The 27,958-nt window shown below is 41.5% G+C and overlaps 1 protein-coding gene across 1 annotated transcript in view; it reads left to right on the forward strand.

Moving 5' to 3' along the window:
* Positions 1 to 5,634: 5,634 nt before the first annotated feature.
* The window catches only part of LOC311492027 (uncharacterized protein), a gene marked incomplete at its 5' end in the record, with an annotated part of 34,294 nt that continues 11,970 nt past the window's right edge, over positions 5,635 to 27,958 (forward strand). The window contains 6 exons of the mRNA XM_084550149.1: positions 5,635 to 6,003; positions 10,548 to 10,977; positions 11,467 to 11,805; positions 14,355 to 14,428; positions 15,158 to 15,545; positions 16,651 to 16,983. Coding sequence (XP_084406275.1) covers positions 5,635 to 6,003; positions 10,548 to 10,977; positions 11,467 to 11,805; positions 14,355 to 14,428; positions 15,158 to 15,545; positions 16,651 to 16,983 — 1,933 coding nt within the window. The remainder of the gene's footprint in view (positions 6,004 to 10,547; positions 10,978 to 11,466; positions 11,806 to 14,354; positions 14,429 to 15,157; positions 15,546 to 16,650; positions 16,984 to 27,958) is intronic.

The following is a 27,958-nucleotide window of genomic DNA, read 5'->3' on the forward strand; positions in this document are numbered from 1 at the left end:
GGAAGGTAGAGGAATGAAGGAAAGTAGGGATGGGTGGCAGTCAAAATATAAAGAAATGTGATGACAACAAAAGGAAAGTAAATAGAGGCTCTGTGTGTCACTGACAATGATCTCCATGACAACAGCAACATATGCCGTCCATCAACCAAAACCCACGTATTATAGATTGTCTGCATACAGCACTTTGGCCAACCTCGTTGTTTTTAAAGTGCTTTATAAATAAAGATTGATTGATTGATTGATTGATAGGTTATTATAGACATTATGCATTTTTACTTCTAATATTAGTCTGTCCAGGGTCACATTCAGTCAGTTAATTCATGTTCCTGTTAAAAAGTCATCCTTCAGTTCCAAATCCAGATTACATCCTAAATCTAGGCAGTGTGTTGTTTAGCAGGCTGCTGTTAGACTGACTATCAGTGACTGCAGAGGTGATTTCTGATCAACTCTGGACGTATAAAACCCTCAAACATGTCCCTTTACTAGTTACAGCCGAAGGTGTAAGAAATGTTTTCTCATCCGTGATGTTTTTAAATGTCTGTGATAGGGGTTGACAGACTTCTGATTTTTCGACTAATATGTCAAATGACAAACGTATGACGTGAATGGAAGTCAAACATGTTGGCAGCAGCTGCAGCCATGAAATGTTCATGTGTCCACACTGCAGATGTTGATCACATTTAGAGTGTTGAGTTCAGTTCATTCTGACAGAGACAAAGTCACAGATCCATCTGTATTTAATACATCAAACTGTGTTCAGACAGACATGAATCCAAAGAGTCTGTTATTATGTATGTGTCAGAGTTTTAGTTACAGCATGTGGCTCTAGAGCAATAACTCATCCAGGAAGTTTGAACAGAGGGATGAAAGCTGGAGTGATGGGGGATGGGCAGTAGTCAAATCAATAAGAAATGTGATGAGAACAAAATGAAAGTGAACAGACGCTCCACGTGTCACTGACAATGATCTTCACGACAACAGCAACAGATCTCACCTGTCACCTGATATTTAAAGACAAACAGCTGACGTTTCCAGACATCCTGTCCTCCCTTGCAAGGACTAAATTTTGATTTCAGAAGTGGGGGGGACACAAGTATTTTTAAGAAAACTCTAATCTTTCAGTTCTCTGTGTTTTCTAGTAGTTCTTCTAGTTTTCTGTTGTTACTTTTAAGTTTAATGTTCCCCTTTTTGGTTTGACTGGTTGTAAAGCATGTAGCAAAACATTATCACCCAATTCTGTGTTTGACCGTGTTAGTCAACTTCACTCCAACTCAGTACCACCAATTTTACACTTATTTATGGTATATATGGTAAACAGAGCTTATTTACATAGCACCACCCAGTGGTGGGCAGGTCAAACTGGCATCACAGGTGGAGAGAAACTGAATCAAATGTCGGCACGCACATATGCACATGGACACCGATTCAAACGTTAATGTAAATGAAACCTCTGATATTACAATCCTTCTAGCTGACGTGACCCAGGCAGAACAAAGGAACAATTTACAGTAGCAGGTTAACAAGGACTCCTGACCGCAGACTGGCAGACCGGTGTGACAGCAAGGTGGAGTGACAGCGGGGACGGCCAATCACACAAGAAACGGCAGAGCCAATGGAGGAGCTTGTGGGCGGGGCTAAACTAAGGAAAACAGGCTTCAGCTTGAGCGGCCGTTTTCCGCTTGGTCCTAGTGCTTGACTTTTCTCTGTTTACTATAGTAACATTGTTTTTGGACGGTAAAAAGTGCAGGGGACCAAAACGGCCTTTTGAAAAAGTGCAGGGCACATGTCGCCCCCCCCCCCCCCCCCCATTACGTCCGTGCTGCCTCGTCAAAAACCAAACCGACACCTTCAGCAGTCAGTTACAGTTGTGGATGCTGTCCAGAAACTCGTTCTTCCTTTTTTTTTTTTTTTTTATAGTCTACACTTTCACTTCAGTGGGAGCAGCTGAAGACGAGAGGAGGAAAGTCAGAAGTGTCTCATGATCTGAAGAAGAGTCCAAACACATCAACTGAGTTCTTGGAGTTTTGACAGGAAGATGAAGACGTTGGTGGTGTTTGTGATCCTCGTTCACGGTAAGATATCATCTTCCTGGATCTGATTATCTCTTCAGTCTGACATCATTTCTCTCACGTCTGTCTCTTTAAAGAAAGTCAGTGATGACCTGTTTCAGCTTTGATTAGTTATTAGTTTGTCTGTGAGGGACACGTCCAGAAGCAGAGTCTGTTGTTCTGATCATGTGAACTGTTTCTAATCACTGCTGTAAATGTAAAATCACATCAACGAACAAAGAATCAAACAGATTTAACGTGAGCTCAGAGCTAACGACTCCTTGATGAGATTTCACTGTTGGACAGAAACACAACAATTCTCAATGTGTTTTAAAGTGAAACTGTCAGCTAGTGAGTTCTTCATGGGAGATGTTGACGACTAGTTTCCTCATCCAGATTCCACATCACTGAGAAAAAGCAACAGAGACATATTAAAGGTTAATAAATGTTAACCTTATTAAACACCCATGTTATGAACTAAGCTGTTTTCATTCACCCTATCCATGGACGTTTTTTTTTTTTGGGGGGGGGGGGGGGGGGGGGGGGGCACAGGGGACATGTCCCCTGCACTTTTTACCGTCCGAAATCTGTAAAACAATGTTACCCTTTTTCTGTTTGTAAATGTTAAGTGTTGCCAGCAGAGGGCGCACTTACTCATTGTATGCATTTACCTGTTGTACGTGTGGATGTGATGTCACCACGTTATTTTTAAGTTCACGGTTGCTGGGAGGTACCGCGAGAACGGTCGTTAAAAAAATACTTTTCTCTGTTCATTCCTAATGCAGATGTAACCTGCTGTGTTGGCCTTAATAAAATGTGCCTGAAGGCTAAATAGAAAAGACTGAGTCAAGCTCCGCTTATTCTCCACCACGCTGAAGATGTTGCGCGAACAGCTTAACAGTAAACATTGATGACGTATGCGCGCGCATTTTGGCAACGGAAATATGGCGGAGATAAACAGCTTGTCAAGCTGTGCAAGGGGATTATCAACTAAAGATCGTAAATGTTACCTTAACAAGTTGACTTTGACAAATGGTGTCCGACTTCCAGATTCGTGTTCTATTAACGAGTGGGTTGATGACGTTAAAAAGTATCCGAATATACAGTGGCCAGATAGCCTACCTATTTAATTGAGAAACCGAGTTTGGACAGATGTTAGGGTACAACGTCAGAATGTCTGACCCATTCACCCATTTAGACGGATGAAATAATTAAATCAAGCATTAGGCTAATGTGTTCATCGACAAAGGTGGAGCTGATTTAAATACTGACAGGTCGTTCGTAATTTCTTTCCCGGGATCAATAGTCTCATCATGTTTTATTTTTAAAAATATATATTTTTTTTTATTATCAGTTAGAATTTGCAAAGTAATTAAAGCTGTCAAAAAGTGTCAAATGTCCTCGAGTGGGATGAAACGGAAAGCAGAGACATAAATACCGTAAATCCTCTAATATTGGCCTGTATTCCATTACCGGCCGGGTCTCCAACATTGGCCGGTCTCGCTGTCAGCGGAGGTAAATAAAGGCCGGTCTCTAATAGTGGCCGGGGCTATTATTAGAACCATCTCGGCGGGTCAGGGTTTCGGCGGCACGGTGTGCGGGACCTCTCCCCGGCGTCGGCCGGCCCCCGCCGGGCGCATTTCCTCCGTGGCGGTGCGCCGCGACCGGCTCTGGGTCGGCCTAGAAGTGCTAGGGGCGAAGGTGGCTCGCAGGCTCTGGCCGCGAGCTTTACAGCGACCCCCCGCATCTCACCTCGCCGCTTCCCTGGGGTCGTGGAATCAGTGCTCACTGCGCCCTCTCTCCCTGCGGGGAGGGACGGGGCCCCCTCGCTCGAGGCGCGACTGCCGACCGGCTGCGGACTGTCCTCAGTGCGCCCCGACCGCGTCGCGCCGCTCATTTGTTGTTAATGTTCTGTATGCATACCAGGTTATGGTAACTGTACGTTTTCAATAAATGAACCTAGTATTTTATAGGTTCAAATAGACACAAAATCTTGTTTTTATTAATTCTACTCGTAGTTCGTTTTGCTCAAATAGAAATTGAGGCCTGCCTCTAATTCTGGCCTCCTTCCAATAAAGGCCTGGACCGCGATGAGTAAAATAAAGGCCCGGGCCTGTATTAGAGGATTTACGGTATGCGTAGTAAATTAGAGTAAAACACAGGGGGTCGTTTCTGAACCACATGACGTCCCCAGGTAAAACCAGTCCCGTATAGGGCTATAGCTAACCAGTAGGCCACGGGGCAGCCGTGGCCTACTGGTTAGCGCTTTGGGCTTGTGACCGGAGGGCTTGTGACCGGTAGAAAGCGGCTGAAGTGCCCTTGAGCAAGGCACCTAACCCCTCACTGCTCCCCGAGCGCCGCTGTAGCATGGCAGTTCACTGCTCCGGGTTAGTGTGTGCTTCACCTCACTGTGTGCTTTGTGTGTTCACTAATTCACGGATGGGATAAATGCAGAGACCAAATTCCTTGTATACACAACAAGTATACTTGGCCGAGAGACACTTAATAATAAAATAGTCCTGAAGTTGACTGTATCTCAGGTTCAGATCATCGTACTCTCTCTTTGGAACTGGGATATCCTCTTCAGCTTTAATATAGAGAAGTGAAAAATTAAATTATTATTATTATCATTATTAAAATAAAACACAAACACGTCTGTTTAGCCTAGCAAGCTGCAAATCTCACGCCAGCTCATCAAACTTTAGCTGCATTTGATTATTATTCTATATCATACAGACAATCACTAATGTACGACGGAGTATAGGGCCACATTGAGGGAAAAAAAAAAATCACAAACTTTGAGAATAAAGTCGTAATTTACGAGAATAAAGTCGTAATATTACGAGAATAAAGTCGTAATTTACGAGAATAAAGTCGTAATTTATGAGAAAAAAGTCATAATATGTTGTTTTAGAGGAAGACAGTTGGTAAAATGAGGGCCGTGGAGGATTTTGTGGAGTTGTACTTTAGGGTGGTCGGACCAAGTCCACCAAGAGCTCTATCTCGCTGTGCTGACAACAAAAAAGGAAGGAACGGTAAAATGGCTCTTCAGATGAGTCGATGACGTCTATTCGTTCGACATTCTTTCCATTTCCATGGTTTCCAAAACGAAACCAACGGGCAGATCTCATAATCCAAAATTTAGATTTTTCATTTTGGTGGAGAATCGGAAAATGAAAAAACGATCCGTTATCCGTTTTTTCCATTTTGGTTTTTAAAACGGATAACGAAAAAACAATTTTTTTCTCGTGTTTTTTTCTCTTTGGTTTCACTACGAAAAACGAATGAACGGAAGGTTCACGGATTGAACCAGACGGACTTGGAGGAAGTCGCTGCTTTTGTGGAGGGGGAAATGGCTGGAACTGGTCAACTGCAGGGTTATCGTGGATGCATCAGCGGGCCATTCAGAGGGGTAAGATTCTGGATCCAGAGGGAGTCGAGCTCCGGCGAGCACGGCGTCTCCGACGTCGGCAATACACCTGCAGAGGCCCCAACGCCTTATGGCACATGAACTGATTCATAGAATAAACTAAAGCCCTATGGCATTGCTATTAACGGCTGCATTGACGGATTTAGTCGCCACATAATGTGGATGGAGGCATACACAACTAACAGCAACCCCAAGGGAATAGCTGAATACTTCATAAATACTGTGATGCACATTGGAGGCTGTCCACAGCGGCTAAGGGCCGACCCAGGTACGGAAAATGGACACGTGAGGGACATGCAGATGTTCCTGCGGAGGAATCACACAGACTATCATGTGGGAGATGGGAGCTTCATTTATGGGTGCAGCACTGCCAATCAGCGGATAGAATCGTGGTGGGGGGTCCCGCGTAGACAGCGTGTCCAGTTTTGGATGGACATACTTCAGACCCTCAAAGATGATGGGCTCTTCTCGGGGGACTTTCTGGAAAAATCCCTGGTCCAGTTCTGTTTTCTCAACCTAATCCAGGTACAGTGTTGGATGAAGTTGTTCTTAAATTAAAAGTATCGCCATTAGTATAATTTTTAAATGATAATTTGGTTAAAGTGAAAGTAAAGTTAAAGTATCTGACATTAAAAATGTATAGTATTTTTATTATATTATATATTGTATTTATTAATACGCCTAATTATTCCTGTCAGTGTATTTCCTGCTGTAGCAAAGGGATATTCAAAATACAGTGCATTTTCATTGTGATCAACAGTGGTTGTGTATAGTAATATATATATTACAATTAATGTTAAATGGTTATTTATTTACAGGATGAACTTGACGAGGTTGTCAGGATATGGAATACACACCAGACAAGATCAAGAAAAGCCCATGGTGTGCAGAGAGGACGACCCATTCTCATGTACTCTATGCCACAGCTCTATGCAGCAGAGGACAAACTCCAATGTGTACTACCTGTGGAGGTTGCTGTTTGCAAGGAAGAGTGCACCCCAAAAGGGCAGTTCCCCTGTGATGAGACTCTTTTCGAGCTCTGCATTCTAGTAATGGCTGAAAATGTTTGGAGTCCTCCTACGGATGCATACAGTGCCACAGAACTGTATTCACTATTAAGAAATAAAATACTCGAAAATCTATAAAAGTTTCACAATGTTCATTTTGTTTTTGTGTTAGGACTTCATAAGAGGCTGCCTCAGTGTGATGCTACATACCTACAGCATCTTTCCAAATAAGGGTCTAAATTGTGTGTACATAAAGACTCTTCTTTGAACACATCATCCTGTCACATTCATCTAAAATGTCAGTATAACCTACTAAAGATGAACAAGCACTGTCCAACTCGAGGTACTGATGTGCAGCTATTATTTTAAAGCATTTTTATGCACATCATGCTACTCTACAAACATGGCATCCTCCATAAAAGGGGACCTGCTACCCATGTAGATATAAAAGATTCGTTCCAAATGCTATGTTATCAGCAAAATGGCTAGAAGGTTTTTTTTCTGTAAGAGTGATAATAATGCAAATACCGGTAGCCTAGTGTCTACATGTGTGATGCAATATTTTTCTCTGAATTGTAAAATAAAACCTGAATAGTGGTGAAATAGAAATACTCATGTAAAGTGCACGTACCACAATATACAAGTGCAGCAACTAAGTTTAGCTAGTCAGTTCTATTCCATCACTGATGAGTTAACTTTTGAAATGTTCAGCAGATGCCTGTTTTCATCAAAATGAATTAAATACAATTGTGTCAAACATATCTTTTAATAACTTCACAAGTAAGTAAACAGAATAAAATCTCTTCATACAAACACCTGCAAGTGACCTCAAGAAATCCAATGTCTCTGGCTTACTTTTGTAATTCATGACAACTTGATCACAAATGATCAACACATATGTTCTGTAAACAATAATAACCTTGCTTTGATCACAACAGTTCAATACATTTTCTGTAAACAATAAACACTTCAGTTTGATGCAAACACATCAATACAGTTTCTTTCTATAAACAATAAAAACTTTGGTTTGATGCAAACACATCAATACATTTTTCTGTAAACAATAAGCAACCTGTCAAGATCAACATACTTCTATAAACAATCTGATCACCTGTTTGTCACAACCGATCAATACATTTTTTCTGTTACCTCATTTTGATTACAGTCAATCAATTTTTTTTATGTAAACAATTACCTCATTTTGATCACAATCAATCAATATTTTTTTTCTGTAAACAGTTACCTCATTTTGATCACAATCAATCAATATTTTTTTTTCTGTAAACAGTTACCTAATTTTGATCACAATCAATCAATATTTTTTTTCTGTAAACAGTTACCTCAGTTTGATCACAATCGATCAATATTTTTCTGTAAACAGTTACCTCATTTTGATCACAATTGATCAATATTTTTCTGTAAACAGTTACCTCATTTTGATCACAATCAATCAATATTTTTCTGTAAACAGTTACCTCAGTTTGATCACAATCAATCAATATTTTTTTTTCTGTAAACAGTTACCTCATTTTCATCACAATCAATCAATATTTTTTTTCTGTAAACAGTTGCCTCATTTTGATCACAATCAATCAATATTTTTCTGTAAACAGTTACCTCATTTTGATCACAATCAATCAATATTTTTCTGTAAACAGTTACCTCAGTTTGATCACAATCAGTCAATATTTTTTTCTGTAAACAGTTACATCATTTTGATCACAATCAATCAATATTTTTCTGTAAACAGTTACCTCAGTTTGATCACAATCAGTCAATATTTTTTTTCTGTAAACAGTTACATCATTTTGATCACAATCAATCAATATTTTTCTGTAAACAGTTACCTCATTTTGATCACAATCAATCAATATTTTTCTGTAAACAGTTACCTCATTTTGATCACAATCAATCAATATTTTTCTGTAAACAGTTACCTCATTTTGATCACAATCAATCAATATTTTTTTTCTGTAAACAGTTACCTCATTTTGATCACAATCAATCAATATTTTTCTGTAAACAGTTACCTCAGTTTGATCCCAACCGATCAATACATTTTTTCTATAAACTGATAATCTGTTTTTCACAATCGAATAATACATTTTTTCTGTAACACAGATACATTTGAACATTCTGTTAGAAATGCCTTTTTCTGAGATAAGATGTGTGCATTTAATATGTTTGTAGTAAACGTCTGTGCTGATGACTGCATGTGTTTGTTTGTACCATGTGTATGGAGGTAGTGAACTGTGTAACAATATTTTAGAGTAAAAAGTCAGCAGTAATATTTGACGCCACATGTCCCGCCTACACAATATCCATTATCCAGATGTTGCTCTCTAGAATGGAATTAAATTCGCTGCGGAAGTCAGGAAAATGATCGTAGCTGTCAGACAGTTTCAAGACCATTCCACATGTATGGGCAATGGGCCGTCTTGTGAAACTGCTCTGAACAGCAAACTCCACCTTGATATGACCAGACACCAACAAATCAGAGCCAGTACAAAACCTTAAAAATCTTCCCAGCTTTTCCTCATTATAAGCTCTCTGATGTATCTTTTTAGGTGCTGGGAGACCTCTGCTTCCTTCTGTGTCATCGCTGTAGGAAAGTTCAGTATCCCCACCACTTTCCTTGGCATTGGTTTGAGGTCACTGTACATTTTGGTCAGTTCTGCAAGGTTCAGATGCAACTGTGGCTGTGTGATCTCCCTCCAGCAGTCAATCACAAACTTGGGTTTCTGTACAAGTTCCTTGTGAGAGATCTCATCTAAGATGTCTGGCAGGGTATCAGCAGAGACCTTCTTTCTACATTCATAGGTGGTCAGCACTTCGAGAAGGTCATCAGCATCAACAGATGAAAAATCATCTAGAGCCTGTCTTAGGACATCCTGCTCTTGGCAGCTCACAAACTGAAGAAAACTTGTCTTCAAATCACTGTGAACTTCCCCAAAAAGCATTTCCTCGACAAAAGGTGGGGCTAGCTTGATGGGCAAGTATTGGTAATCTTGGAATCCTTTCAGAAGAATTCATCCAATTGCTCTCCATGTAGCTGCACTGAAATCATGCCTAAGAAAAGGCACTTTCAAAGTTGTTCCAAGGGTGCACCGTTCATAAAAATCTTCCCAGAAGCTACTGAAACTGTCTCTGACTACGCCAGAACCGCTGACTTTTTCCACTGAGTTGTCAGGAAGTAAACGTTTTACTTTCAAGGTTTTGTTCATGATCTCAGGATCAGAGAATGCCTCTATCATTTCACTGAAGCTGTTTGTGTGGTGTAACACCAAGGTCATTTCAGGCAAAGTATGAAAAACAATGTTACTATAGTAAGCAGAGACTCGTCAAGCACTAGGACCAAACGGAAAACGGCCGCTCAAGCTGAAGCTAGTTTAGACCCGCCCACAAGCTCCTTCATTGGCTCTGCCGTTTCTTGTGTGATTGGCCGTCCCCGCTGTCACTCCACCTTGATTGCACACCGGTCTGCTAGTCTGCGGTCAGGAGTCCTTGTTAACCTGCTTCTGTAAATTGTTCCTTTGTTCTGCCTGGGTCACGTCAGCTAGAAGATTGTAATATCTGAGGTTTCATTTACCTTAACGTTTGAATCGGTGTCCATGTGCGTATGTGCGTGCCGACATTTGATTCAGTTTCTCTCCACCTGTGATGCCAGTTTGACCTGCCCACCACTGGGTGGTGCTATGTAAATGAGCTCTGTTTACCATAAATCCCATAAATAAGTGTAAAATTGGTGGTACTGAGTTGGAGTGAAGTTGACTAACAAGGTGAAACACAAAATTGGGTGATAATGTTTTGCTACATGCTTTACAACCAGTCAAACCAAAAAAGGGAACATTAAACTTACAATTTTGTAAATATTGTGTATAGATTTTTGTTCTTTTTTTAGTTCTCTATTTTTTATTGTTGATTTTTAGTATTTATGTATGGTGTTGAATGCCTGTACACTGCTGCTGCAACAGAGAAATTCATTAAAAATCTATCTATCTATCTATCTAAAAGTAGCAACAGAAAAATTAAGAACTACTAGAAAACACAGTGAACTGAAAGACAAGAGTTTTATTAAAAATACTTGTGTCCCCCCCCACTTCTGAAATCAAAATTTCATCTTTGTCTTCATGTGTCCTCTCAGTTTCCCAGCATGCCCTAGGAATTGTGGTGCAGGTGACTGAGGGGGCGGAGTCTGTCCTGCTACCCTGCAACTACCTGGGTTTCTTACCTGTGGACAACCCCACAGTGATTTGGACCCGGAACGATCTCAGTCCCAAATCTGTCCACAAACGACGAGAAACAGATGAAGTTAAAGGTCAGAACCAGGTTTACAGGGGGAGGACATCGATGACGCCTGATGCTCTAGACACTGGAGACTTCAGCCTCACTCTGAGAAAACCCCACCTCTCTGACAGCGGCAACTACACCTGCTCCATCAGTGATGGAAGAGAAGAACGGAGAGTGACAGACGTACATCTACATGTCAAAGGTCAGAAACAAAGCTCAACATGTGGTTTCAGAGGGAAACAAAGACTCAAGGCCAAACAGTTTCTGGTCTTTCCAGTAGAAAATCAAAGTGGTGATCAGGAGCTGTTTTATTGTTGGAGTCACAGACACATTTCTGATCTCATCTAACGAACAGGACTTCTCAAGGACACACACACATCAGTCTTCAGTGTGTTTATCTGGGCTTATGTTGAATAAAATGTGAACCCCCAGCTTCAGTCAGAGGAAATAATCAAATCAGAACTGAATAAGAAGGTGAGTTGTGGTCTTTAAGTCAGCTGATGAAGAGTTCTGGTTCAGTCTCGTCACATATCATGTTGCCCCTGAGCTGGAGAACAATCTACAGATATTTAACAAAATCCACCAGGAACTCTGGACCATGTATTAAACATGTTAGGCTACTTCACTTCCTGCATGTGACAGTTATTATTAAACCAGATGATTGATGTTTCTGTCTCTTGTGTTCTCTCAGTTTCCCAGCCAACCCTGGCTGTGGAGGTGGTGGACGGGGCGGAGTCAGTCCTGTTGCCCTGTCAAGACTCTTCTGTTCTTGTGGACCCCACGGTGGAGTGGATCCGCTATGAACTCAGTCCTTCAACCATCCATCAGCGTCAGACGACAGGTGATCAACTGACAAACCAAAACCAGCGTTACAGTGACCGAACATCCATGAAGACTGACGCCTTGACAACTGGAGACTTCAGCCTGAATCTAAGGAAACCCCGCCTCTCTGACAGCGCAACCTACATCTGCTCCATCAGTGCATTTGGAAACGAACGCAGACTGGCAGCCGTGCAGCTGGAGATCAAAGGTCAGCAATAAATACTAACACTGTATACAGCAGTATACTGTATGATCACACACAGTTGACATTTGTAGGGTTGCCATCTCTAAGCCTTTTGGACTGAGTCAGACTAAGAGGTTGAATCCTTTATTATTTTTATTTTACTGTCAGTGGAAATCTGATCCTCAGCCGACTCAGACTCCATGCGATAAGCTCTCCAGGCCCAGGGAAGGAGAATCCACCTTCAGGAAGAACAGGTCACTGTAGCTTGTAAAGAAATGAGAGATCAGTCGGAGAGACAGGAGAGTATCCTGGAACTCATCTGTTCACTGAGAACATTTGCATTGTCTGACCAAATTCAGAGAATGCAAACCAAGTACTTGTCTTCTGTTCAAACTCCGACCCCAGAAACTTTCATTTCTGCTCAAGCTGCAGCCCTAGTTCCTGCCCCTGAGCCTTCTCTAGTCTCTGTTACTACCTTGTCTCCTCACCTCTCCCAGCGATTTTCTGGTGATTTGGGTGACTGCCGAGCATTCCTGAGACAGTGTGGGCTCCATTTTGAGTTCCAGGCCACCTCCTACCCTACCGAGGCAAGGTGGCATACATCATCTCTCTTCTTTCTGGAAGAGCTGAAGCCTGGGCTACAGCTCAGAGGAGCTGGAGTTCTCCAATCTGCGACTCTTTTGAACTTTTCTCTGAGACTTTTGCTAAAATCTTTCAACACATGGCTCCTGGTCGTGAGGCAGACAGGGCCCTAGCAGACCTACATCAGAGAGAGAGATGGGATAGCGTTTTGTAGCAACTATTGACCTGCTATCTGGAACATCATCTCCTAGGGGTGACTTTATTCTTTATCTGCACCTGAGATGCAAGCCATGAAGGAATATGTGAAATCATTCTTGGCTGCTGGCATCATACGTCCTTCATCCTCCCCTCAAAGTGAGGTCTTCAAATAAAAACAAGGTGACATTTCATCCCCCACTCCACAAACTGATGAAGACAGAAACCAAAGTGACATTGAGGAAGATGTGTCTGAGAATGAGGATGACGTTGAGTGTGATCATGAAGAAGGCCCTATCAGATATGCTGTGTCACATGTTCAAGACATCAAGACAACATTTGAGCTGTTAATACCACCATATGTTGAGAACATCTTGCTTGAGATGGCAAACATTAAAGGTAGAAGGGTGTTGTGAAACAGCTGGATTGGAAACAACAAACATACCTGGATGCTTACATGGGGCAGTTTCTTCTTGCTGGGGTGTATAGATCATGTAATCAGACTACAGCCATCTTATGGGATGCTGTGTCAGGCCGGAGTATTTTCTGTGCTACCATGTCACTTCAGAGTGATGTGTTGTCAAGAATTACCCAGTTTGACAATCAGGAGACGAGACCTGGTCCCCTTGTAAATTACAAACTTGCTCCCATTAGACAAACAAGGGCCTATATTTGCATTTGCAATTTTGAGCTAAATGAAGTTTGGTTTTGTGAAACAGACTTTTTTTTTTTTTACCTCTATCCTAGCATAAATATGTACGGGTCTGTTTTGACCCGTAACAGAACAGATGTCACTGTGATTAATAATATTAAGTAAAAAAACTCCACATGTAATTTATTTTTGGTGGTATGTTCTAATATTAATCTATGATAGTCAAATAGAATAATTATCTATTGTCTTCACTATAACAAAGATAAGAAGGGAATTTAAATATTTTTTCAAATGAAAACGAGTGGTGTATTCCAAGATAAATGGATAACGGATAAATGTTTTAGACTAACATCTAAAACAAAATTTTCAATGGCACGCGATCTACCCCCACACCTTCGCGATCTGCCAGTCGATCGCAATCGATGTAATGAGCACCCCTGGTGTAGAGAAACCCTGGGGGGGCCAAGACTAGATACAGGTCAGAGGTCAGAGGTCAGTACTGTAGATACTGGTCAGAAGTCAGAGTTCAACCACATTCTTACCACATCCTGGGTAACCTGTGGGTCAGACATTCAGATGAGTGATACATAATTCCAGGTGTTGGTGACTGAAAGGACCTTACACAATGTTTAACTAGAGCAGAGCTTCTCAATTATTTTCTGTTACGCCCCCCCCAGGAAGAAGAAAACATTTCGCGCCCCCCACCCCCCCGACTTTCCGCTGCGACTATAAATAGTATAATTTGTCTAGAAAATTGTTATAAGTACACCTCTGCATAACGTTTTATCCTTAATTAACCCTTTCATGCCTGGTGTCGCGAATTCGCGACACACTGTTTCCGCTCAGACTGCAGCCGAAATAACGCATGTTATACCTTTTGCAAGCACCAGTTTCTTAATTAATTTCTTTATATAATTGAAAAATCTATGCTGTGTGGGCGCATGCTCGGTGCAAAAAAACAAAAACAAAACATACACCATAGAGCCAATACTCCTTGCGCACACTCTGACTCTCATGTTGTGTTCAATGTACTTCAACCAGGGAAAAATATCAGACCTGTTTGAACTCTGAGACATTCAGGAGTTTGGACCAGAGTAGTGGTGTTCATGTGGAGCTCATTCTGTTCTTTGCTTTTAACCCACAGAACCGTACATTTTTCCAGTTAAGGCCTGGGTTCTCCTGGTTGTCATCATTGTCATGATCGTTGGTGGTGTCATTGTGGGTCTTGGAGTGTATTTGAGAAGATTCTTCAACAAAGGTATGCTGTGTGTGTTAATCTCTCACAGTGTTAGTAGATGAAGACAATAGACACAATAAAAATAAATAAATATATAAGGAGTGATATAACCAGTCCAGCATCAAACATGACTGTGGAATCAGTTTGACACTGATGTGACGACTAAATATCAGAGAAAACTATAACGATAGGTGTCAGTAAGAAACCTTAATCTAAATGACCTCACTGAAAGAACCAGTGAACACCACCAGGGCTGGCTGTGGTCAGACGACCTGAACAGAGGCAAAGCAAACTTAGTTGCACCATCGTGACATTCTCTCCACAATCCTGTGACCACTGGTCTAAAAGGCGCCAGTCTTGATTGACTAAACATAGAGATGAAGGTCAGTACCTTCCTCAGGAAATATTTGGGAATGCCAGAGTAACACCACAGCAAACTGTAACTGCCATTAAAGTCCTTGTGAGAGGAGTTTAAGGAGACGAGACCCAGGGAAGGGACGCAAAGGTGGTTAGAAGCAGGATGGAGGAGAGGGTGGACAGGAAGTGGAGGGTAGTGTTTAACATTTACACAGAAACTGATACAATGACTGTTTATCTGGCATTTTATCTTTAATTTCTAATTTCTGGAACTTGACTGAAACCAGTCAAACATGTTTCACTCCAAATATTTCTCTTCAATGTGCTCAGAGCTGCTGCTGCTGTCTCTACAGCTGATGACGGGATTTGTTGTCCTCTCAGTCCCCCAGGTGGAGGTGGATTCAGGGGTGGAGTCTGTCCAGCTGACTTTCAAAACCACAGCTCACCTGCCTGAAGACGCTAAAGTGGTGTGGAAGGACAGAAGATACTGGACGGTCCATGTGTATCAGAACGGCTCTGACCAGCTTGAAGACCAGAACCAGTTTTACAGAAACAGAACAAAGATTAATGAAGACCTGCTGAAAACTGGAGACCTCAGTCTGACCCTGAAATACCCCAGAGAGAGAGACACCGACATCTACACCTGCACCGTCTACAACAAGGAGAGAAAGATCCTGATGAAGAAACAAGTGAAGCTCAATGTCAGAGCTCAGTACTGTAGATACAGGTCAGAGGTCAGAGGTCAGTACTGTAGATACAGGTCAGAGGTCAGTGATTTTGGATGGAAATGGATTTTTTCTACCAATGTATTTGTAGTTTTTCCAGTTTCCATCTCATCTGTGGTGATTAGATGTTACATTAGTGTTCATTACAGATTACACTCAGATCTACTGCTGCAGAGCGTCTCGTCCAGTTTCCAGCTTCAGTCTCTTGTAGTTTACCTTTAGACAAGTTGTTCAGTCAGGTAGGTCATCCACCAGAAGTTGTTCTTTCACAGCTTTTTGATGTGAGGTGACCGTGTTAACCAATGCACCTCATTAAAAACAGAATTAATAAAGATCATAATAATGATAAAAAGAGATTCCTGACTGGTGCATTGATGACTCTGTCTTCTGAGGGTCTTTAGTGGGTCTTTATATACTCTTCTGATGCTTTTAGAGGGTTTTCAATAATTAGTGGTTTGCTGATGTGAGACCAGAAGAACTTGGTACAATGTTAAAGTACAATGCCTTGGGACCTGCACAAGAAGTACACTGGCTTCTGATTCCCTGTGGATGGATTTAGCACAATTCACTTTCAGTCAGGGTTATTTATTGTTTTTTGTATAGGTCACTGTATAATGACAGTAAAGGCTAATATGAATTATTGTTGGTAATTAATGATGTTCAGGATGATAACTGAAGATCATTGTTTCCATGAATCATACATCATCACAGATTAGATCCTAAACTGATCGTACACACAACTGAAGAACTTTGGTGGCATTAATGAATAATTAGAGAGCTCCTGTTTGTTCTTGGGTAAGAAGACCCTCGACCATACATGAACACAAGAAAGACAATCTGCTGCTGGTGCTGGGAAATAAGAATGAAAAGGAATGAACCTGATTAAGACACAGGGAAATGTTCTGAAATCATTCATTCACTTCATAAATAGATAGTTTAACATTTAACATTTAATACATCAGTAGTTTACACTTCTTAACTTCTCTCTGTTCAATGGAGAATGGGACATATTTCAGACTGGAACCAGTCAAACATGTTTCACCCCAAATATTTCTCTTCAGTGTGCTCAGAGCTGCTGCTGCTGTCTCTACAGCTGATGATGGGATTTGTTGTCCTCTCAGTCCCCCAGGTGGAGGTGGATTCAGGGGTGGAGACTGTACAGCTGACCTGCAAAACCACAGCTCACCTGCCTGAAGACTCTAAAGTGGAGTGGAAGGACAGATATAGGAAGGTCCATGTGTATCAGAACGGCTCTGACCAGCCTGAAGACCAGAACCAGATTTACAGAAACAGAACAAAGATGAATGAAGACCTGTTGAAAACTGGAGACCTCAGTCTGACCCTGAAATACCCCAGAGATGGAGACAACAAGACCTACACCTGCACCGTCTACAACAAGGAGAGAAAGATCCTGATGAAGAAACAAGTGAAGCTCAATGTCAGAGGTCAGTACTGTAGATACCAGAGATGGGACCAAGTCTTTGTCCTCAAGTCCTACACTTTTCATTTCGAGTCCTTTTAACAGACAGATCATAATCACTTTTTAAATCTACATTTATTTATCATAACGTGATAAAACATGTTTCAAGTGAAAATGTATAAAAACAGAGCTGATCCTTCCATATGACGCTATTAACCAGTTCCATTTAACTCATCTGCAACAATATTTTTCATTTTAAACTTTCTTTGCTGAAACAAACATTTGATCAAATGTGGAGAAGTGGAGCTGAAATCATTTGCACAAAAGTGCTGACATTTAATTTCCAAAGCACCAGAATGAGTTCCACCAGAGAGAGAGAGAAATTATTTGATTTTTAAAAAACATATTGGAACAATCTTATTGGAACAATAAATAACAACGTTCATTTCATCACCAGAACCTCCTTAAACACAGTATTAAAGGTTAGAACATATCCAGACACAGAGCATATCACGTCTTCATGTTACTCACTGCTTTAAAAAACCTAAAATCAATCCACACTCTGGTTTTCACTCACCAAATAAACATAGGAAGTGCTTCCTGTCCAGTTCTGTCCTCCACCTTATTTCTTCTACGACAGTCAATGGACATTTTTGACATTGTTTATGCTGGAGGACAGTGTTCCAAAGAGGACATTTTTGCCTCCACTCCAGTGAGTAGCGTCTCCAATTCTCTTTCTGTGAAGTTCTTCTTTTTTCCCGTCTTACTCATTCTTATGTTTTCATTTTCTGATCGTGCAGAGAGGGGAATCTCAGGTGCAGGGTCAGTTTAAATATAATTTGCATATTTAAAAGGGGGCGTGGACAGGGAGGGGTCGGGAACAATCCGCGCTAGATTCCATGTTGATTGGGATGTACAAAGGAAAAATGTTTCTTGATCTGAGCGTGCGCCACGCTTTGGAAGGAAATCCACGCAAGTCTTTGTACATGAGCCCCCTGTTGTTGGTCTGTCCTCTATGTCCAGCCTGGTTCCTTTGATGACAGGATCTTCTAAGAGCTAGTGAAGAGAACTTGTCTTCTCAAGTTTCTTCCAGGAAAAAATGGTGTACGCTCAGATGCAAATATGCAAATTATATCTAAATTGACCCTTCACGAGATTCCCCTCTCTGCACGATCAGAAAATGAAAACATAAGAATGAGTAAGACGGGAAAAAAGAACTTCACAGAACTTCACTACTCACTGGAGTGGAGGTGTGCAATAATGTCCTCTTTGGCAGCTGTCCTCCACACGCCACAATGTTGGTTAATTCCATTTGTGCATCACATATGACCTGTACATTGATGAATAAAAATGTTTCATCATGTGATGGCGCTTTTATATCAATGTGTGTTCAGTCGATACCTCTGATTACATTCAGAAAACCGGTTCTCGCTGCAAATTGCTCTTTAATGTTGACCTGTTCAGATGCATTGTGGGAATTTGATATACCTGGCTGACATGAGGATAACTCCATCCCACACGGCTAGCATGGCTCTGCTCAGGGTCAACCGGCACAGTCCTGATCGGTGGGACTAATAGTTTTCATATTGATGACAGGTTCCCAGCATCACCTCTAAGTGTCGCCAAAGGATCAACAGCTGTAGAAGCCAGCGTGCGCCAGACATGATGTTGGCGTAGGCATGTACAAGTTAGCAGTCATTTCACTCTTGATACATCTGAACTTTTCCGTGAACGAGTACTCACGGAACGTTTTTGTGCGCATGCACCCTTCATATATGAGGCCCCAGGTCTTTTGGGCCTATGAGGTATTTCTGTAAAAACTACAGTCTGTTGTTAACCTGCTCTGTATATTTACCAGGCCATGTCCTCCCTCACATTTTGGTAAAAACAAAACACTCTGAGACACCCAGTGTAATTTATCCCAGAAAAAAATCAAGGAGAACAGCTTGTAGCTTTGCTGTTAGACCTTTAGGTGGCTCTATAACAGCTAGCCAGTGCCAGAGGGCCGACGCAACCAGGTTATTAATAATTAGATTAGATTAGATTAGAGTAATTTCAACTTTACTGTCATTACACATGTACATGTACAGAGCATCGAAATGCAGTTTAGCATCTAATCAGAAGTGCAATAGGCAGTAAGTGCACGTGGCATAAATATTATGGTAAATAAGTTTGGTTTTTACAGCTTATGGACAATATTTACAGATCAGAACCTATGTACAGGTGAGACCATATATACAGGTTAATGAGCAGGATATACATAATGATTGAGTGAGGTACAATGAACATATTATGCAGATGGATTTGTTTGTTAAATGTGAGTAGACTATAAACAGGAACTAGCATAACATAATTTACAATAGAGGAGATGGCAGATGATAAATTAGGTAATGCAAAAACAGATGACGTGAGCAACTTACAGTGCAAAAATAAACAATAAGCGGTAGCTATCTAAGTTACTAGACTAGTGCAATATTTGGGTACATAGTACTGTGCAAACAGATTGTATAAAGTGAGCATGTGCAGAGTAGTCCAATAGTGCAGTGGTGCAGTGGTGATGGTGTAAAAGTCTTTGGTCAGTGACACCCAACCTCTAAAACCTCTAAAAGATCATTTTGGTTTCAACCAATTCTATTTATTTAATTTGGCTTTAATCTTTTCTATAATTCTGTCCCAGTTTTTCTGCACCATGTTCTCGTCTCCCAGATATACTCTAAGATGTTAAAAATCTTTTTTCCACTTTACTTTCCCTGGTAGACTGGGTAGTCCTCTCTTCCAGTTACCAACTGCCAGTACTTTACTTTTCTTCCAGTTAACTTTTGCAGCTGATATCACACCAAAATCATTTACAATGTATTCAAGTTTTCTGGCCTCTTCCTGGTTCTGAATAAAAATAATAAGATCGTCAGCATAAGCAGATAAAACATGTTTCTCATTACAACCTTGTAAAAACAACCCCTCCTTCTTATTTTACACAGCAAAGCTTCGATAGATAACGTGTACAACATACCTGAAAGAGAGCAGCCCTGTCTCACCCCTCTACACACTCTGAAGGGGGCACTTAGACCTCCTTTAATCTTCAGTACACTTTCAATGTCTTGGTACAACACCTTGATCATAGCTATGACACCAGGGCTGAGACCAAACCTCTCCAGGATCTTCCAGAGGTAAAGGTGCTCAACCCGGTCAAAAGCCAAAAGAAGAACTGAACAGCTCTCCATCTTCTCTGTACTCAGAGCTAAACAGCTCTGAATAAAAACCTGTCGCCCATCTCCTGATGTCGTTGTCATCTGACCTCGATATCAGCAGATGACCTTGATTTCCAGTGGAATCTGCTAAACTTTGTAATTCCACAGTTTCATTCTCCAGATCATTCATAGATCTGGTGATGCCACGTGTGACACTGAAAGTGTACTGTTGACAGAGCTGCTTTATTTCCACCTTCCCATAATCCCACCACTGCCTCAAAGATTTATGCATGTTTGACTTTCTGTTCTTAAAACATCTCCAAAAGAATCTAAAAATATCTTTAAAAGGGAAATCATCCAACAGAGCAGTGTTAAAATGCCAGTATGCACTCTTGGACTTTAAATTAGAAATTAAAACGTTACTAGTAACTAAAAAGTGATCAGTAAAACCAATAGGCATCATTCTGCAGTCTTTAAAAACATTAAAATGATGTTTAAAACAATAAAACCAATCCAACCTAGCCAGAGAATAACATTATCTCTAGTGTGAGTCCAGGTATATTGTCTTCTGTCTCCATTTCTTCTTCTCACACATCCACCACTTCATGTGTTTTCAGTACACAAATGGTTTTCTGTGCAGTTAAAATCTCCTCTCAATAATAATAAAAAAAAAAATCCTCAAAGTGACTTTGTCTATAACTGAATTTAAAATGTTTAGGAACAAAACTCTGTGAGGCCCCGCTCTAGGAGCATAGACATTTATAAAAAATACATTTAAAAGATCTACCTGTTCTCTGACCACCAGCAGTCTGCCCTCTACCACCTGCTCCACCTCCAAAGACATTCATGAGAGACCCTTAGAAAACAGAACATGGCTCAGCACCACGTCCCCCTCCCATTCTCTCTTCCATTCGGACTCATTGGAAACATCACTGTGAGTCTCCTGAACAAACATCACATCTGACTTTTTAATCAGTTCGTATAGCAGAAACTTTTCCTCTCCTTCTCTTGCCCCATTTATATTTAAAGTGCTGCGTGTAACGTGACTCATTGTGAAAGAAAATAAAACTAGACAGAAAAATCTAATATACTAATATTAAAAGAGACTCTATTCATCATCATCATCATCAGGGATTAGTTCTTGTCTGGTTTTCTCAAGTATTTTCTTCATTCTGTATATTTCTTGTTCAGTTAACCGTCCTCTGGCTTTACTGCCCATGTGCAGTCAATACGAGTTACAGAGCAGCACTTTGTCTGAGAAATATTCCTCTATTTTAACACCTTTCATGTTTTTGGTTCTTTATAAGAAACTCTTGATTTTCCCCATACCGTAAACTCTAGTGTTTCCACTTTTACATCAGGGTTACCGTCACTGTCCATCTCACTGTCCATCTCACAGTCCTCTACGGTCACCTCTCTGTCCACTTCTCCTTTGTTAGAGAGCTTCCACTGCTGCTCCTGGTTTTTCTTTTTAACTGAGGAACCTTCATGTCCTCTTAGTCTCCTTCCATCTCCAATTCACTTTCACACAACACAACATTTCATCTTCTTTGTTACCTTTTTGTTTTATAATTTTCTTTAATCATCTTCTCCTGATTTCCATATTTTGTTTTACCTGTTATACTTTGATCTGCCTCACTCACCTGGCTGTCCTGCTAGCCCTCACCTGTCTCCTTCCATATTGTCCTGACTTCCTTCAGGATTCTTGTTAGTTGTGTCTGTTCCTCCATTTTATCCTGCTGTGCTATTCTCTTCTCTCTTTCTTCTGTCTGTACCCAGCTGGCCTTAGGCAGATGGTTCCCTCCATATGAGCTGGGTTCTGCTCAAGGTTTCTTCCTGTTAAAAGGGAGTTTTTCCTTGCCACCATTGCCTTCAGGCTTGCTCTGGGGGTTTCAGGCCGGGTTTTTGTATAGCGTCTTGAGACGATTTGTATTGTTATTGACGCTATATAAATAAAACTGAATTGAATTGAATTGGACGTTGTCTCTGGGCATGCTTTAATCAAATGTCCCTCTTTACCACAGTTGAAGCATTTCATATTCCCTGATAACACAAATATAACATAATCAAAGTCATCCACTCTGATTCTGAATGTTAAGGTCAGCTTTTCCTTCTCATAAAAATGTGAGACACCATGTGTTTCAATAAAGGAGATTTACATCCTGAGTGAACCTTTTTCAGACCAGATAACTCTCTGGTTAATGTCTCTGATGAAGACAATGAGAGGCAAGACATGCACCAACGTATCTTTAATTACGACCCCGTTCTCCACTACCATGTTTGCCTTTTCCAAAGTGTCTAAAAAAATCACCACCACATTATTGTTGGGACCTGAACCTGGTGGTGAGCTATGGAAGCTCACCATGCAAAATCAAGTTAACCACATGTCTTGGAAACAAAGGGAAGCACCACAATCCTCCAGGTGTGAAAACTGACCAAGCAGTTCACTGGCTGACAGTGGCATGTGACCTCTGAGTCCCACAATCCTCCATCAGGAACACACAGCAAGGACTACAACTTTTCTTTGGCTTTCCATCAGGAACCGCCAGCTACAGGAGCAACATACCAGAAATTGACTTTTCCACCAAATCTGGTAGTATGACCTGGGCATAGTCAAGCTAAGCTAAGCTAAACATAGAGTTAGAAATGTTGATTTGATGTGATATTTGTGTTTATTGAGTTGTTTATAGTATAGTGGTTTGATGTTAGTTTAGATTATGCAACACATAGACTCAGGGTCTCTTGCATGCTAAATTAACCACTCTTCCTCTAACCTGGCACCTCATAAAACCCTTATCATATTCCACATATCTACTAGCCAGCACATGGTCTGAGTGTCCCTACTCAGCAGCCATTGTTTCCTTTGTGTTCAAGACCTCAAGGCCCCAGCGGCCATCTTGGCACGCCCATAACCGGCGGCCATCTTGACACGCCCACAACCAGCGGCCATTTTGGTGCACACACACACATACACACACACTCACCTGTATTGAGTACACTGTAGTTAGATTGTATGTTTACTTTTATTCTTGTTAGTAAATGTCTTTTAAACATACCTGTCTGTTTAATGTTGCACAAGAGTGAATATTGCCAACCCCTGCACTGTCAAGAACTCCAAATTCCTTCACTTTAACTAGTTGTTAACGTGGTAATTTTTGGTTATAGTTATTAAGTTAATTATTAATCAGAAATCCAAATTGACAATTTAGTATAATTTATGAGACTTTATGAGATTTGATTGATTGGCATCTTTTCCCTTCCTAGCAGGGTGGTGCCCCGAGGTGATCTAGTAATTCAGATCCAGTTATTTAATAATAAATAATTATTTTTGAGAATTATTAATTATTCATGATAGCCAAACCCTAATATTGAGTGCCTTAGTACCCAGGCCCGACATAAATGGTGCCCCGTGTGAGGAGTACTGTTGGCAATTATTCATAATTGTGCAATATTAATTTCAGCATAATTTTGGCCAAAGCCAAAAATATTTTTGTACAACTTTTAGACTTGCCAGAAGTCTTAACTTTCAGTCCCACTAGTCTACCACAGGAGTAGATGTCCAGCTGTATTTACGAACAGGTGCAGTGTGGTGATAATTTATGAAATTCATAAATTGATCAATTATTAATAATTTGTTATTAATAACTACCGTTTTCAGTCCCATAGTGGTATATTAAGAGTTGCTTTTGCTGCTAGCTAATACAAGTTGAATCTACTTTTCGTAGTTGTAAGAATTTCAGCATTGGAATACCACATATTCATGCAATCCAGTCAAGCTGTTCCTGTTAATTTAAGTGCTCCCCTGTTGAATTAAACCACAGCGTGCCACCGGCCCTGTGTGAAAGAACTTGTGCCGGCTGTTACTGCCATGCATTTCAGCCTAAGCAAGATAAGGAGTCTGAGATAGAGCCACAGTGTGCTTCCAGCCCTGTGAAACATAAAGTTATATACTGAGCTGTTACTGCCATGCATTCCAGCCAAAGTAACCTTTAAGAATCACGTCTCTGTTACTGCCCTGTATTTCAGTTATTGCATGTTGTGTTTTTTGTGAGTAAATTTGCATTTACTGTTATCAAAATTTGTTGTGCCCATTAGAGCCAATAGACGGTGCCATAGCTACCTTTCGAGCCTTAGAAGCTACATAGTTACTTAGCATAGCATTGCTAGCCCCATTGCTTTGTTGTTGTTATTTTTGACACCTTACCTCTATCCCACATAACAATGGAGAACCCCTGTGTAGAGCAATTCATTTCCTCCCTTGCACATACCCTAAACCCAGGCTACTTTGAATTCATTAGCAAGTTGAATTTCAGTGAGTGCAGGGAAGAGATAGATTCTCTACTGAAGGACAGGTGTGATGCACAGACTGCATCCAAGGGCCCAGTGTTAAGATGTTTGCTTCTGAACTTTCACAGGCAATCCAGCCTTGCCTCTCAGAGCAAATCAGCCTTAGAAAAGGAGGTTGAGTCCCTTAAAGCGCAAACGGCTTGTCTCCTCCATGAGGTACAAATGGCCAATAATAAAGCTATGCGGTACTTAGCAGACCTGCACTCAGCAGAGTCCGATCTTTGTGCACACAAAGAAGAACTGCTAAGGCTTAAATCGGGTTGTCTTTCCCCACCACCGTCATTAAGCCAATGTGATTCTGGTTACTCCGATTCACACTCCTCCTGTAGTGAAAGGTTAACGTCCCCTACAGTTAGAAAATGGGAACAATTTCCAGCTGACCCTAAGTTCCTGGGAATGGAGTCAGCTCCTCAACCTCCTCTGAGAGACCGAGGTAACGGTTACCTGACGTCCCATCTCACTGACATAGACCGTGAAGAGATTTGTAGTTTATTCTCCAGAAGATATTCTGCCCAATCTTCTTTTCAGTCTGTGATGCATGACACTTCCATCCGTGCCCATCTCTCCGAAGGGAGGACTACAATACCACAGGTTTGCCCAGCATCCGCCTTTCCACCAGAGATAACTGTTGCATGTGATGCACCTGCCCGGACACCACAGCGTCCCCGCTTTGAAGTGCTTGAGTTCCTCGCTCAGGACATTGAACATTTTGATCCAGACAGCTGTGATCATAATGTTGACAATTATGTCAGGGATTTAGACCACGCCCTAATTGATTTGCCCCACGCAACCCAAAGGGAGAAAGTTAAACTTGTATGGAAAACAAGTTCTAAAGCTGTCCATAAGTTTATCCAGTCACAACCTCCCACAGTCAGAGATGACTACTCAGAGCTCCGTCAAGCACTGCTAGAAGAATTCTCTTCTACTGCTGATGAGATCGGCTCAATGGTTGCAGCCCTCCAAATTAAACACACCCGTCATGAGCATCCCAGAGATTATTACAAACATTTGAGACATGTGTACTTTCAGGGCAAGAATGCACCAGGCTTAGAAGAGAACTCCACCTTCAAGTTTTTATTCTTGCAGAACCTTCACCCATGTGTACGCACTCACGTTGTACTCATGACACGCCAAGGTAACCCCTCCATGCAGGACATCAGGAAGATGACACAGGTGGCTTGGGAAACTGTCGTCACTTCCAAAGCAAGAGGGAAGACAGTTGAGCCCTCCAGCTCAAACACCAAGGCATCATCCCAATCTGTCACCTTAAAACATCACCCTCACAACAGACCAAAGGGGGGTGATAAAGGGCCACACAGGGACACTGAGCGTAGCCGCCATGTCCACCAGCTTCTCCAAGATAGGCATTCACACAGTCGAAGCTGTAGAAAGCCTTACTCCGAAATTATGGCCCAGCAGTATGATCAGCCAATAGACTGCTCAGATGATGATCGCAGCATCTCTGAGTGCAGTTTAGATGATCATAATTCAGCAGACAGTGACAATGCCTCTGAATATCTCTGTGCCTCTGGCTACACAGAGCGTTACAGCCCTGAGCCACGAGTTCGGAAAAACTTAAGTCACCTCAAATTCAGAGTTCCTTCTTCACAGTGATAACAGTCCATCCCTGTACTGCCAGTAGGTGCTAAGTACTTTACTTTCTTTGCAGTTAAGTAGGCAAACTTGTTGATTTGTTAGCAACAGCAGCAAACTCCATAATTTTCAACTCACTAATAGCCACACCTGCCACTATTAGCTGAGAAAAGCCTAAATTCTGATTGGACCCAGACCCACTGTCTAACTTTGCAAATACACCTGAACCAACACCTCTGTAGTATTTTGCCAGTCATACATGTCCTTATCCAACACAAATTTTAGGACACATTCAGACAATGATACAGCCATTGACACCAAGATTTTGAAATGTGATGATATCCTTCCGCAGCAACATCTGCATGAAGGACAAATTGTTATTTCTGTTAAGATCTGACCGAGTACTGCATTGAATAATAATTATTGTAATAGGATCCAATGAGTGAACCACAAAACTCTTGGACATTTGGAAATGGTTTTACCATTGTAGGTGCCACTCTCTTTCTGCATCTTACCCTAACAATTTACATCACTGACATTCTTCTTTTTCTAAATAACGCTGTTAGTAAATGTCAATGTGCTTATGTGTGTTTCAGTTTTTCACCTGATGATTTTGTTTTGCTTAGCTAGGACAATTAGTGTTTACCACAGCCCAGTTGGTTAACAGACTGCCCAGACGTCATTCCTATGAATGACCTTTTCCAACTTGGATTATACACAGACACTTGTGCTCTCACAACCACACATCGAGTGAGGTCGTGAGACCAAAGGGGGGAATGTTGGGACCTGAACCTGGTTGTGAGCTATGGAAGCTCACCATGCATAACCAAGTTAACCACATGTCTTGTAAACAAAGGGAAGCACCACAATCCTCCAGGTGTGAAAACTGACCAAGCAGTTCACTGGCTGACAGTGGCATGTGACCTCTGAGGTCATCAGGCCATATAAAATGCACTGTTTGGCTTGTGTTCTCTCTCTTAACCTCTGACTCTCTTCCCCACTTCAACTCCACACCTCCACGTGGAGACCCCCAGCTGCTCGGCTGCAGCTGGCTGCCAGGTAGTCTACTAACAAAGAGCAACTACTTCCAGGCCTGTTCTCCATACAGCAACGAAGCGAGTTCCTGCTGAGGAATCTGCACCAGCTCTTTTAGCCTACAAACAAAGGTTTGCAGGCTAAACTCCCAAACAACAGGAGCCACACGGCTAGTTAACACCGAGCTGCTAACAAGCCACTTCAAAGGACTCAAGGAGTGGCCGGTTTCCCTCCAACGCCTGCCATCAGGAACACACAGCAAGAACTACAACTTTTCTTTGGCTTTCCATCAGGAACCGCCAGCTACAGGAGCAACATACCAGAAATTGACTTTTCCACCAATTCTGGTAGTATGACCTGGGCATTGTCAAGCTAAGCTAAGCTAAACATAGAGTTAGAAATGTTGATTTGATGTGATATTTGTGTTTATTTATTGAGTTGTTTATAGTATAGTGGTTTGATGTTAGTTTAGATTATGCAACACATAGACTCAGGGTCTCTTGCATGCTAAACTGACCACTCTTTCTCTAACCTGGCACCTCATAAAACCCTTATCACATTCCACATATCTACTAGCCAGCACATGGTCTGAGTGTCGCTACTCAGCAGCCATTGTTTCCTTTGTGTTCAAGACCTCAAGTAGTGATGTTACGAGACGTGTCGAGGCTTCGAAGCGTGTGTCGAGAATGGAGGCGGGGTTTCCGCGAAGCGCGTATCGAGGCTTGCTTCATTTAGGGGAGGGGCCAAAAATAATGACGTTCGAAGCCTCGCTGCCCGGCTGTACCACGTGACTGATTCAGAAAGTAGGCGCGTTCGACTTGATGCAGATCTGTCTGAGTCTGACTT

Source organism: Chelon labrosus (assembly GCF_963514085.1).
Source record: "Chelon labrosus genome assembly, chromosome: 1".
Taxonomy (NCBI): Eukaryota; Metazoa; Chordata; class Actinopteri; order Mugiliformes; family Mugilidae; genus Chelon; species Chelon labrosus.